The sequence below is a fragment of the Hylobates moloch genome, unplaced genomic scaffold, assembly GCF_009828535.3.
Source record: "Hylobates moloch isolate HMO894 unplaced genomic scaffold, HMol_V3 SCAFFOLD_19, whole genome shotgun sequence".
NCBI classification, from domain to species: domain Eukaryota; kingdom Metazoa; phylum Chordata; class Mammalia; order Primates; family Hylobatidae; genus Hylobates; species Hylobates moloch.
In genome coordinates, this window is record NW_026652294.1 from 58,979,980 (window position 1) to 58,993,151 (window position 13,172).

A 13,172-nucleotide genomic window follows, 5' to 3' on the forward strand; every position below is an offset into this window, starting at 1 on the left:
ATATATATATATATATATATATAAACAGTTTCTTTATCCACTCATTGATTGATGGCCATTTGGGTTAGTTCCACCACTTTGCAACTGTGAATTGTGCTGCTATAAATATGCATGTCCAGCACCATTCCCAAAGCATCTCATCACCAACATTACTTGCTGCACTCAGTTGATCCTTCCTTGCCCTAAATCCACAAATGGAATCAGTTGCCTTCTTGATGCCTTAATTGCAGCTGACTCAGCTAATTTGGAAAGCCGTGATGCATGTTCCTGACTCATTTAGAAACAGCAATGTTAATTATAAGACAGGTTGAGTATCCCCTATCTGAAACGCTTGGGACCAGAAGTGTTTCAGATTTCAGATTTTGGTTTTTTCAGTTAGGGATACTCAACGTGTAAATGTTTGAAAACTGAGGTCAATTCAAAGGACCCCTGGGCTTGGCTTTCCTTCCCAGCCCATTGTCAAAATCTGGTCTGGAATAAGCATTTCATTTCAGAGAAATGGCCATGCCTCCAGAGCAGCTCTGTTTCTCTAGACCCGTTTTGGATCTCTTCAGTAGGGAAGGTTTAGTGTTGCTTGGTGCTTTTGTTAATTTTGTGAGCAACTGGGAAGGGAGGGAAGAGATTTTCAAATAGAGAATTGGGCTGAAAAATCTACAAAGGCAAGAAAGTACCCTTCAGGACGGTTCTGGTGCATTGGGGTTGGACAGACTGGAGTGGTCATGCTGTTAGTGCAGTGTGACCGAGGAGGCCACATGCCTGCTTGGCCCTGAGACTCTCTCTTTATCTTCTTTCTCACTGTGTCTCCTTCCTGCCACTTTCTCTTGCTTCAGGGAGATTCAGAGAAAAGGCTTCAATTCTCCACAAGATCGCCAAGAAGAAATGTCATGTGGATGAGAACGAGCGGCAGAATGGGGCTGCCAACCACGTGGGTGAGTGCAGGGAAACATCCACCCCATACCTTTCCTGGGGGAAGCGAGGGGAGCAGAGAGTCAGGACCAGCGTGGGCACCCCTGACTCAGTGCAGACACACACCGCTGCAGCACAGCCCTTCCCTGCGCAACAGGAAATGAGTCCTTCTTGCCCTAGTGTGTACAGGGTATGCATGGACACAGTATGTCACCAGTAACTCTAGAAGTCCAAGAAGAGTAAATTTATTCTCTGAGGAACCTGAAGTAAAACCAACTCTTAACTAGTCATCTCCATTCAAGAATAGAAAATCACTGTATCTCAGGGATTCCACATAAACAGGATACACGCACACGTATACACACACACATACACAATGTCATTTAATGTTTAATCAGAGGTGAGAGTCTCCCTTCTGTAAGTCTTGACTGGTAACCAGATTTTTATACCTGTGACATTGCTTATGGCACATACTTGGTCACTCCTGAACTGAGTGACAGAGTCCTTTTGAGATGATGCTGCCTCTCGTTTTTTAAGAATTCAGCAATAACAGCCCCCAGGTCTCTTCACTGACTTTTGCAGAGCTCTTGTGTGACCAGATTGTGACATTCAGGCATCTTATTTTAAATTGGAACATGATGTTCTTTCTCTCCTGTCTGTAACTATAATATAGCTCTCTTATTCTAAATTCAAACTAAATTTAACCTGATCTGGATCTATGCTATAAACGAAGCTATTACCCAAGTAACTAAAATTATCTGCAGACAAAATTCAACAGCATTGCTCTCAAAATACTGACACTCCATAGAAGAGTTTCTGCCTTTCCTGTTATCCCAACTTCTACCTCAGGGAAAATTTTTGGCTGAGAAACTGTTAAGATGCAATTAGATAAGAAAAGAAAAACTGGAAAGAAGTCAGCTAAAATGTTAACAATAGTTACTTCCTAAAGCTGGGATTATGAGTTATATATACTTTTTCTGCTTCTTTATGCTTCTATAAAGTTTTTCAGAATAAGCATATTTTGCTTTTGTACTATAAAAATGTAAAGCCAAACCATGAAAGTCTACCACCTAGGTTGAGTTTTGTTTGTGATGTTTAGATTCAACTACACAAGCTATTTTTTCTGCTTCACTTGTTGACTTGTCTTTTATAGAATGAGGTAGCTTGGAGTAAAAGACTTAGATTCCTGGGCTCAGTCCCAGTCCTCCTCCTAATGACTGGCCAACCTTAGACTTGGATTTAATCTTTTTTAAGGAGGTAGGACACTTAATGCCAAGGATTCTTCTAATGTTATTGGGGCTCTCAATGACTTTGTAACTAGAAAATGTTATTGGGTCTCTGAATGACTTTGTAACTAGCTAATGCTTTTCAAAAGTAAGTCCAAGATTTATTTCCATATTTTCTTTTATTATGAACCTTCAGCCTGCTGTCTAAAAGCACTTTATAAGCTAAGATGTGCACACACAGGTTAGATATTATGCCTGGCAGGCAGTCTCCGCTCATCTGTTCATCTCTGTTCTTGGACATCTTAACTCCCCTTTTACCCAGTATTTTGTGTTGCTAGGGTCTATTTGACCATTGCAGGCTAATCCTAAGGTTTTATCACATCAGCCAATAGACTTCTCCAAACAGAGTTTTATTCACCCAAGGTTCTTAATAATTTTTTATTTAAATAACTGAATCAAGCATACTAAGATAAACTGGCATAGCCACATGCAGCACAACATCACATACATATCGCTGTCACTACTAAAAACTTGGAAAGATAAAGTAAATTTGAGTTTCTATGGTTTTCCATGTTTAAAGCTATTCATGTGTCTATATTCCACAACTAAATACATAAATAAACATAAATATTTCCCTATGATTTCCAAAATTTGGCTGCTTCAAACTCCATAATTTTTATGTAACTCTCAAATTATTTTCCTAAGCACCAGTGATGGAAATGTCTAGTCCCTCTGAAGTTGCTAGAAAAAAAAAAAAAAGCATATTCTCATGTTTGATGAGCAGCTGATACTGCTCGGATCTGATACTGATGAGCATTCTGATACCCCCAGCAACCCTGACAGCATACTATAGCCTCATTCCATCCCAAAATCCATGATTTGACCCAAAACAGCCAGAGTGTGTGCTTTCAATAGGAACCTTTTAATTTCCCTCGCAATGAAGTCCAGCAGACCTCAGTGGTGCTGGAACATTGATCACCTGGAGGTACTCCTCTTTGTCATGACAAAAAAAAGTTCTTCTAGTGAAAGGCAGTCACTATGATAAGGATCCAAATAGTTTATGCTTCTTGGTTGCTCTGTACAAGGCACTATGCTAAGTGTTTTATATGCATTTTCTTATGTAATCTTTACAGAAATACTCTTTGATCATATTGTCGTCGTTAGTGGTAGTAGTAGCAACAGTAATAGTAGTAGTAGTATTGTTACCATCACCCCAATTTTACAGATGAAGAAACTGAATTTCAGAGAGGTTGAGTCACTTGCAAAGGGTGAAGCAGCACAAGTTGTAGATCCAGAATATGAAGCCAGGCCTGTCTGATTCCCAGTGTTACAGACTCCCAGTGCTTAACCATTACCCTAGAGTCACTTCTCAAGTGTCAAATCTGCACTTGCTGACCCTCTGGCTTTACTCTACCTAAATGTTCTCTCTGATTCAGGAATGACACAGCCTTTGGCCTCTATTACTTGTCCAGCTCCCCCTTACCTTGCCTGCAATAGGATGCTCAGGTGTGGAGTATGCTGAGTAGCATTCACCAGGCTGCCCTGCCCATGGCCACCTAGGCACTGGAAGAATTTCTACTCACAGAGCCTGAATTACAGCTGAACATAATGTCCCTTGGAGGTCAACCTGTCAAACCCTCTTATTTCACAGATAAGGTTCCTAAGTCCTAGAGGAAGAAGGGAACTAGCCTAAGACAGCAGCCTGATCAAAGCAGGGTAAAGTCTAGGACCCTGAAGCCCTGGCTAATATCCTTTCCAGAGTACAGTATCAAAGAAAAGATATTACTGTAAGACGATATCTGAAGGGTACAGTCCAGGGTGTGAACAAGAGTATGTAGATTGTGTGTGGTTTTGGTTTTAAAATGTCTGTGTTCATGTTTCCTGAATAGCTAGTTGGTAAATTTGCCTAGGCTCAAGAAAGGCATACATTGGGAGCTGATAGGGCACTCAAGGTAAAGTGTCATGCCAGAGCAGGAAGCCAGGGCGCTATTAAGGGGGCAGACCGTATGCTGAAAGACATGGGGAAGAGCAGTAAAAATCCTTTCCCGCTTGGCTCAATATCAGCCCTGGGCCTTATCGCCCCTGGGACACCACCATCCTCTGCTTTAGCCCAACATTTTAGGAAGTTCTTTTCAATATTGCTCTTTACCCCCATTGATTCCATTTGCTTTCTCTCTCTCTCTGTGTGTGTGTGTGTGTGTGTGTGTGTGTGTGTGTTTAAATATCACAGAAAAAATTGAGCTTCCAAACAGCACCAGCACAGATGTTGAAATGACACCATCCAGTGATGCTTCAGAACCTGTACAAAATGGAAATCTCTCCCACAACATTGAAGATGCAGAAGCCCAGGTATGGCTTTTCTCCATTGCTTTTCTGGGCTGTTGTTCTTTACTGATGTCCTAGCATGGCAGCACAGACCCTATATTCTCCTTGGAAGCCCCAGCTCTCAGCTGGGCAGGAATCAGGTAGGGCCTTACTCTTCCTGGTGTGTATTTCCCAGTGCCACCCCAGGGTCCCACATGAAGCAGCCTCTACATTTATTGAATGAATATGAATATTCTCTAAGCCACTGTTTCTCCAGGTGAGGTTGGAGGACTCATGCATCAGCATCTCCTGGGGATGAAAATGCAGATCCCTGGGCCATATACCAGGTGGGATCAAACAGGATCACTGGGAAGCAGCACATAGGAATTAGCATTTTTAATTAGCATCCAAGGTGATTTTTAATGTATGATAAAGCTTGATACCTGCTGCAGTCTAATCCTTTCTCTGTGTCTTTAAGGTCAGTGTTAAGTAATAGAGAAACCACAGCCATCAGACTCAGTGAGCCCCCTTTGGCTTTCTCTGTCCCTGTGGTTGAAATTAACACTCTCTGGTCCAACCCATTATTCAATGGCACAACCACTTGAACTGTTCAGTCTAGTAGTTGTAAAACCTAACATTTATCAAACACCTACTATGTGCCACAGCTTCGGTACTAGGCATTTTACGTATGTATTAGTCCATTTTCACACTGCTATAGAGAAGTTACGAAGAAAAGAGGTTTAATTGACTTATAGTTCCACAGGCTCAACAGGAAGCATGACTGAGAGGCCTCAGGAAACTTATAATCATGGCAAAAGGTGAAGGGGAAACAAGCATGTCTTACCGTGGCAGAGCAGGACAGAAAAAGAGGGAATGGAGATATGCCATACACTTTCAAGCAACCAGATCTCATGAGAACCCACTCAATATCACGAGAATAGCAAAGGGGAAATCTGCCCCCCAGATTCAATCACCTCCCACCAGGCGCCTCCCCCCAACACATGGAGATTACAATTTGAGATGAGATTTGGGTGGGGACACAGAGCCAAACCATATCAACATATATTATCACCTTTAATCTCACAGCTGAAGGTGTAGGCGTTAGTAGCTCCATTTTTTTTTTTTTTTTTTTTGAGACGGACTCCCACTCTGTCACCCAGCCGGGAGTGCAGTGACTCAATCTCAGCTCACTGCAACCTCCGCCTCCTGGGTTCAAGCAATTCTCCTGCCTCAGCTTCCTGAGTAGCTCGCACCACCACACCCGGCTAATTTTTTTTGCATTTTTAGTAGAGATGGGGTTTCACCATGTTGACCAGGCTGGTCTTGAACTTCTGACCTCAGGTGATCCACTCGCCTTGGCCTCCCAAAGTGCTGGGATTATAGGTGTGAGCCACTGCGCCCGGATAGTAGCTCCATTTTATAGTTGAGGAAACTGAAGCTCAGTGAGATGAAGTAGTTAATTGGGGTTACCTAGTTTATAGATGGTAGAGCTGAGATTTCATCTCAGGACCGTCCATCTGTACCATTTCCACCACTCCCTCTAGAACACAGTTGCTCAAAATGTAGGCAGAACCACCTTTGGTGCTTGTTAGATTTCTGGATCTCATCCTGATCAGGCGAATCAGAATTTCTAAGACCTGGAGCCCCAAACTTGCATGTTAATTAGGCATTTTAGAACTTGCATTTTACCTAGCTCAGTGTTCTCAAACTTTAATGTACTTACAAATTCTCTGGGGAGGTCATATGAAAATTCCGATTCTGAATTTGTCAGGTCTGCCATGAGGCCTAGAGTCTGCAGTTCTAATGAGCTCCCCAGTGACGCTGACGCTGCTGGTCCAAGGACCATACTTGGAGTAGCGCTACCCTAAAGTTTGAAAGCACTCTCTAGACAGAATTTCCCCCAGTGAGCTGAAAAGCGATACAGTGCCTGCAAATAGAAACCAGACTACAGTCAATATAACCCAGCAGCCACTTCTTAAGAAAAAAAAAATGCTAATTGTTGCCTGTTAACCTTATTCTCTGATAGAAATTACGTATTTCTTTCCTGAGGAAAGTTTCTTCATTTAACAGAAAGAATAAGGAGCCTGCCGCTCCTTCTGCCCTTGTCTCCTCTGCCTTCTATGCTCCTTACCTTCCTGCCCAGAGCCCTGAGGTCCCTTTGCATTAGCTCAAGAGTGAGCTGGCAGAGCAGCTTATGTCCACATGGATAAGCAGCGTGTGGCAGCAGGAGGCAGGCCCCAAGGACATCTGGCTGCCCTTGGGGATGGCACAGTCACAGGTGTGCAGAGGGCAGCCTCATCCCCATGCCTCTCCATCTGGCTGACAGAGGGACATCTGTGCCCTGCAAGGGAGGACCTTGCTTCAGGGGAGCAAGAGAGTCCCAGATGACCCCTCTCTGAGCAGAACTGTGCCCCTAGATCTCTACAAAGGGGAACAGGACAGATTTGTGCACCACCCTGCTAGGCTCAGAGTTCAAGAGCAATCAGGTATTCACTTGCAATCAGATGATCTGGACCTCAAGAGCAATCAGGTGACCTGGGCCTGCAGGTCACCATGGCCCACTGTAGGACAGCCTGGTAGTGAATTCTAGATCCACCAGGGTCAAATTACCTAGCTTCCCTGAGCTTTAATTTAGTTGCCTCATCTGTGAAGTGCAGATAGCAACAGTACTTGCTTCATTGCAGCTATCATAAGGGTTAAATGAAATAATGTACATAAAGCCCTTGTTACAGAGTTAGATGCTAGATATCGACATTATGTATTCATATTTATCATTAAAACACCATTCGAGGTGTCCTTTCCTTGAAGGAGCTCATTGTACTTAAAGTGAAAAGGTTTTATGTATATAATATTTGGGGAGTATTCAGGGTATAAATAATCAGTGAACGTTTGTGTTAGGTAAATAATTATGACCTGGTATGATCTTAGACGTCTATACAAAGTGCTCTGAGAGCCTGCCAGAGGAAGAAGTTGGTCCTAAATAGGGGAGATGTAAAAACTCCATAGAAGAGGCACCATTCAAGCTGGGTGTTGATGGGTGAGTAGGAGTTTGTCCCTCAAAGAAGAAAGAAAAAACCAAAATGACAACATGTGCAAAGGTGTAAAACCTTAAAAGGGAAAGTCATGTTTAGTGATCGGAGAGAAAGATGATAGAACTGGGGCCTAAAATACAAGGTAAGGAGTAAGGAGATATCCACTAGAAAAGGTAAGTTGGCTCAAATTTCTTCCATTGTTTATCTAATCAGAAAATTTTGATCGTTTATCTAATATGTGCCGAACAATGTACTGAGCACTGGAGATGCCCACGTGTTCTAGCAAAGCAGAGAATGTAAACACAACCCAACGTGGTTATACATGGCCACAAAGGCCATGAACAAAACAAAGCAGTGTGATAGGATGGAAGGAAAGTGGAGAGGCTCCTGTGAGTTGGGAGATGAGGGAAGGCCTCCAAGGAAACGGCATTTGAACTGAGACTGAAGTTCAAGAAGGAGCCAGCCAAAGGAACAGCGCCCACAAAGGCAGAAATAAACTTAGCTTGTTTCAGAAAGAGAAAAATCAGTATGGCTGGAGAGAGAGGAGTGGAAGGAGGAAGCATCGTGGAGATGAAGTCAGAGAGGAGGGCCAAGCAGAGCTGGTAGGTCTTGTAGATCATGATAGGGAAGCTGACTTCTGTCTGGGGCAGCAAGAAGCCATTGGAAGTTAGCAGATGTGATTTGCACTTGTAAAAGATCCCTGGCGCCACGGTGTCTTAGAGGTTGGATTTGGGGGCAGGAGGGTTTATGGCAATAGTGGGGCAAAGAGGTTGTTGCAGGTATTGAGGGAAAGAGCTGATGATGACACGTACTGGTGTGATAGACGTGGAGGGGAGGAGAAGTAGGTGGATCATGAAGGACATTGTGCGCACTGCCAACCAGTCTGGACTTCACCCTCTTGGGAGTGGGAAGCTGCAGAAGATTTAGAGGGAGCAGTGGCAGCATCAGATTTGTTTTATAGAAAGACAATTCTCTTAGAATGGTCAAGAGGGATCAGAATAGAAAAATACTGGGCAAAGGGAGGTGAAGTAAGAACCTGTTGGTTCCAGGATTGGCACACTGTGGTCCACGGGCCAAATCTGGCCTGCAGCCTGTTTCTGTACGACCCATGAGGCGAGAATGGGTTTTACATTTCTAAAGCTTTTTTTAAACAGGAAGCAATAGCAGCATATGTGACAGAGACCATATGGACCTTAAAGCCTAAAATATTTACTATCTGGCCCTTTACAGAAAAAGTTTGCCCATCCTTAGTTTCAACCATCTGTCTTAAAAAACAGAAAGAAAGAAAAAAAAAGGAATGAGAAGCTCTTCATGTACTGCTATGGAATGACCTCCAATACATGTTGTTTGGTGAAAAAGGCAACATGCCAAATTGTATCCAGTATATTTGTACACTGAAAAAAAGGGGGGAAGGGAAATAGCATATAAGCATTTGCTTGGAATGCTGTCAAATAACTAGTCATGCTACTTACTTCCACAACAGGGGCCGGGGTGGTAGGAAACTGGGATGGAAAGGAAGCTTTTTAATATGCACCCTTCTATAACTTTTGAATGTTGAACCAGGCAATTGCATTGCCTTTTCCAAAAAAAATGCAACAACACTAAAAATAATAATGGGTTAAATGAAAACAGGAGCAGTGTGCTTTGGTCACTATAACACAGACTCTGAGGATGGACCACCTGAATTCAAATCCTAGCTCTGCTGCTTACCAGCTGTGTGACCCTGGAAAAGTGACAACCTGTTATCCATTTTCCCTCTCTGTGGAACAGGGATAATAATGGTGTCTATCTCATAGCACTGTTGTGAGGATAAATGCTCTTAGAACCGTTCTTGGCACATTATAAGCACTGCATAGGTGTGTGCTATTATTAGCAGTACTTAGTAACATTTTTAATGGCTATTGAATAGCCCAGATGGCAAGGCGTCTATTGGTAGACCATGTATGAGCTGCAGTATGAATGGCAAGGCTGGATTTGAGAGCCCTTTCTGAGCCAGAATTGGGAAGATTTGGTATTGACTTGGTCATAGAAAGTGAAAAAGAAAAGGAAGCTGCAGATGATGCTGAGGTTTCCAGGCTGGAAAGCCTGGGTGATGGGGTGAATTAGGGCTGGGCCTCCAGAGTCAGTAGGAAGATGTGAACGCGGGATGATCAGGCCACCTGAAGCACAGTTTCATGGACGTGATTCAATGGCTTTTCATTTTGTTAGTTTTATTTCCTTTTGAGTTGTCTTTTTAGCAAGTTCCATGAAGAATGAGGTGTGCGTCCTGACTTTATTAACGGAAATTATGAGCCCCATACACCACACTGTTATTCTCCTGAGAGTTTAGCCTGCCTTGTGTAATTAACCTGCTGTTTTAAAAACCCTGTTTACAAGTGAACTAATTTCACATTTTCACCTCATCTCCGAGAGGTTTCTGCCATATAGTCTTTACCGTGGCAATAGAGAGCATTTTTAAAATACTCTCACAGAGGAATGACGTTTTTGCTTCGTTTGTATATTCTGTGGAACCAAGAAATAATATGACTTTTTAAATGGCTGAGTGATCATTAGCTTTTCCCAATAACTGCTGATCCAATGTTGTTGATTCCAACACTGAGAAATCTGATCTGGGATGCCACTGAGAATTTATCAACCTTCTCAAATTTTTTTTTTTTTTTTGGTTATTTAAAAAATTTACTAGCATTTACTTAGTATGGTCTATGGTATATAAATTAATCACATTATGGCGTTTGTAGTTGCTGTGTTAAAAAGGAAAGATAAAATTATTTTTATAAGAACATATTCCTTACTTGTTTTTTCTTTTTTTTTTTTGTTTTGTTTTTTGAGACAGAGTCTTGCTCTGTCCCCCAGGCTGGAGTGCAGTGGCACGATCTCAGCTCACTGCAAGCTCCGCCTCCCGGGTTCACGCCATTCTCCTGCCTCAGCCTCCCAAGTAGCTGGGACTACAGGCACCCACCACCACACCCAGCTAATTTTTTGTATTTTTAGTAGAGACGGGGTTTCACTGTGTTAGCCAGGATGGTCTCGATCTCCTGACCTCGTGATCCACCCACCTTGGCCTCCCAAAGTGCTGGGATCACAGGCGTGAGCCACCGCGCCCGGCCCATATTCCTTACTTTTACTTCTCGGTTTTTAGCATGATGGCAAAGTGTTTTGGTTTTTGTTTCCAAGAAGCAGATTTTTTTTTTCCAGATCTTTTCTAGGTTTTTTTATTATACTTTAAGTTTTTATATATATACATATATATTTTTATTATACTTTAAGTTCTAGGGTACATGTGCACAACGTGCAGGTTTGTTACATATGTATACATGTGCCATGTTGGTGTGCTGCACCCATTAACTCATCATTTACATTAGATATATCTCCTAATGCTTTACCTCCCCACTCCCCCACCCCACAACAGGCCGTGGTGTGTGATGTTCCCCTTCCTGTGTCCAAGTGTTCTCATTGTTCAGTTTCCACCTATGAGTGAGAACATGCGGTGTTTGGTTTTTTGTCCTTGTGATAGTTTGCTGAGAATGATGGTTTCCAGCTTCATCCATGTCCCTACAAAGGACATGAACTCATCCTTTTTTATGGCTGCATAGTATTCCATGGTGTATATGTGCCACATTTTCTTAATCCAGTCTATCATTGATGTACATTTGGGTTGGCTCCAAGTCTTTGCTATTGTGAATAGTGCCACAATAAACATACGTGTGCATGTGTCTTTATAGCAGCATGATTTATAATCCTTTGGGTATATACCCAGTAATGGGATGGCTGGGTCAAATGGTATTTCTAGTTCTAGATCCTTGAGGAATCGCCACACTGTCTTCCACAGTGGTTGAACTAGTTTACAGTCCCACCAACAGTGTAAAAGTGTTCCTATTTCTCCACATCCTCTCCAGCACCTGTTGTTTCCTGACTTTTTAATGATCACCATTCTAACTGGTGTGAGATGGTATCTCATTGTGGTTTTGATTTGCATTTCTCTGATGGCCAGTGATGATGAGCATTTTTTCATGTGTCTGTTGGCTGCATAAATGTCTTCTTTTGAGAAGTGTCTGTTCATATCCTTCGCCCACTTGTTGATGGGGTTGTTTTTTCTTGTAAATTTGTTTGAGTTCTTTGTAGATTCTGGATATTAGCCCTTTGTCAGATGAGTAGATTGCAAAAATTTTCTCCCATTCTGTAGGTTGCCTGTTCACTCTGATGGTAGTTTCTTTTGCTGTGCAGAAGCTCTTTAGTTTAATTAGATGTCATTTGTCAATTTTGGCTTTTGTTGTCATTGCTTTTGGTGTTTTAGACATGAAGTCCTTGCCCATGCCTATGTCCTGAATGGTATTGCCTAGGTTTTCTTCTAGGGTTTTTATGGTTTTAGGTCTAACAAACATTTAAGTCTTTAATCCATCTTGAATTAATTTTTGTATAAGGTGTAAGGAAGGGATCCAGTTTCAGCTTTCTACATGTGGCTAACCAGTTTTCCCAGCACCATTTATTAGAGAATCCTTTCCACGTTGCTTGTTTTTGTCAGGTTTGTCAAAGATCAGATGGTTGTAGATGTGTGGTATTATTTCTGAGGGCTCTGTTCTGTTCCATTGATCTATATCTCTGTTTTGGTACCAGTACCATGCTGTTTTGGTTACTGTAGCCTTGTAGTATAGTTTGAAGTCAGGTAGCTTGATGCCTCCAGCTTTGTTCTTTTGGCTTAGGATTATCTTGGCAATGTGGGCTCTTTTTTGGTTCCATATGAACTTTAGTTTTTTCCAATTCTGTGAAGAAAGTCATTGGTAGCTTGATGGGGATGGCATTGAATCTTTAAATTACCTTGGGCAGTATGGCCATTTTCACGATATTGATTCTTCCAATCCATGAGCATGGAATGATGTTCTTCCATTTGTTTGTATCCTCTTTTATTTCATTGAGCAGTGGTTTGTAGTTCTCCTTGAAGAGGTCCTTCACATCCCTTGTAAGTTGGATTCCTAGGTATTTTATTCTCTTTGAAGCAGTTGTGAATGGGAGTTCACTCATGATTTGGCTGTTTGTCTGTTATTGGTGTATAAGAATGCTTGTGATTTTTGCACACTGATTTTGTATCCTGAGACTTTGCTGAAGTTGCTTATCAGCTTAAGGAGATTTTGGGCTGAGACAGTGGGGTTTTCTAAATATACAATCATGTCATCCGCAAACAGGGACAATTTGACTTCCTCTTTTCCTAATTGAATACCCTTTCTTTCTCCTGCCTGATTGCCCTGTTCAGAACTTCCAACACTATGTTGAATAGGAGTGGTGAGAGAGGGCATCCCTGTCTTGTCTTGTGCCAGGTTTCAAAGGGAATGCTTCCAGTGATGTTGAGAATTTAGCCAGGTTTGAAAGACAATTCAAGGCAATATGCTCTCCCACCCAGAACCCAGCATTTTCTTTCTTACATTTCAATTTTTCCAATCTAGATGGGTGATTTGCACTTGGCCCACATACACTGCAAAACTGCCTGCCTGCTGCATCATAATCCCTGCTGCTGTGACACATCAAAACCCTTTAATTACACTCACAATGAGGGTAGAAGGGGGAGAGACTTGCAAATTCCTTAGATTCTAAAATCTAAAAATTCAACTTTTAAAAACTGCGTCCGGCCAGGCGCGGTGGCTCACGCTTGTAATCCCAGCACTTTGGGAGGCCGAGGCGGGTGGATCACGAGGTCAGGAGATCGAGACCA

At 42.3% G+C, this 13,172-nt stretch overlaps 1 protein-coding gene across 5 annotated transcripts in view; it reads left to right on the forward strand.

Moving 5' to 3' along the window:
* The window catches only part of SLC24A2 (solute carrier family 24 member 2), a 275,941-nt gene that overhangs the window by 224,955 nt on the left and 37,814 nt on the right, over positions 1-13,172 (forward strand). For all 5 annotated transcript variants that reach the window (XM_058432002.1, XM_058432003.1, XM_058432004.1 and 2 more), the window contains 2 exons: positions 831-929; positions 4,363-4,481. In XM_058432002.1, coding sequence (XP_058287985.1) covers positions 831-929; positions 4,363-4,481 — 218 coding nt within the window. The remainder of the gene's footprint in view (positions 1-830; positions 930-4,362; positions 4,482-13,172) is intronic.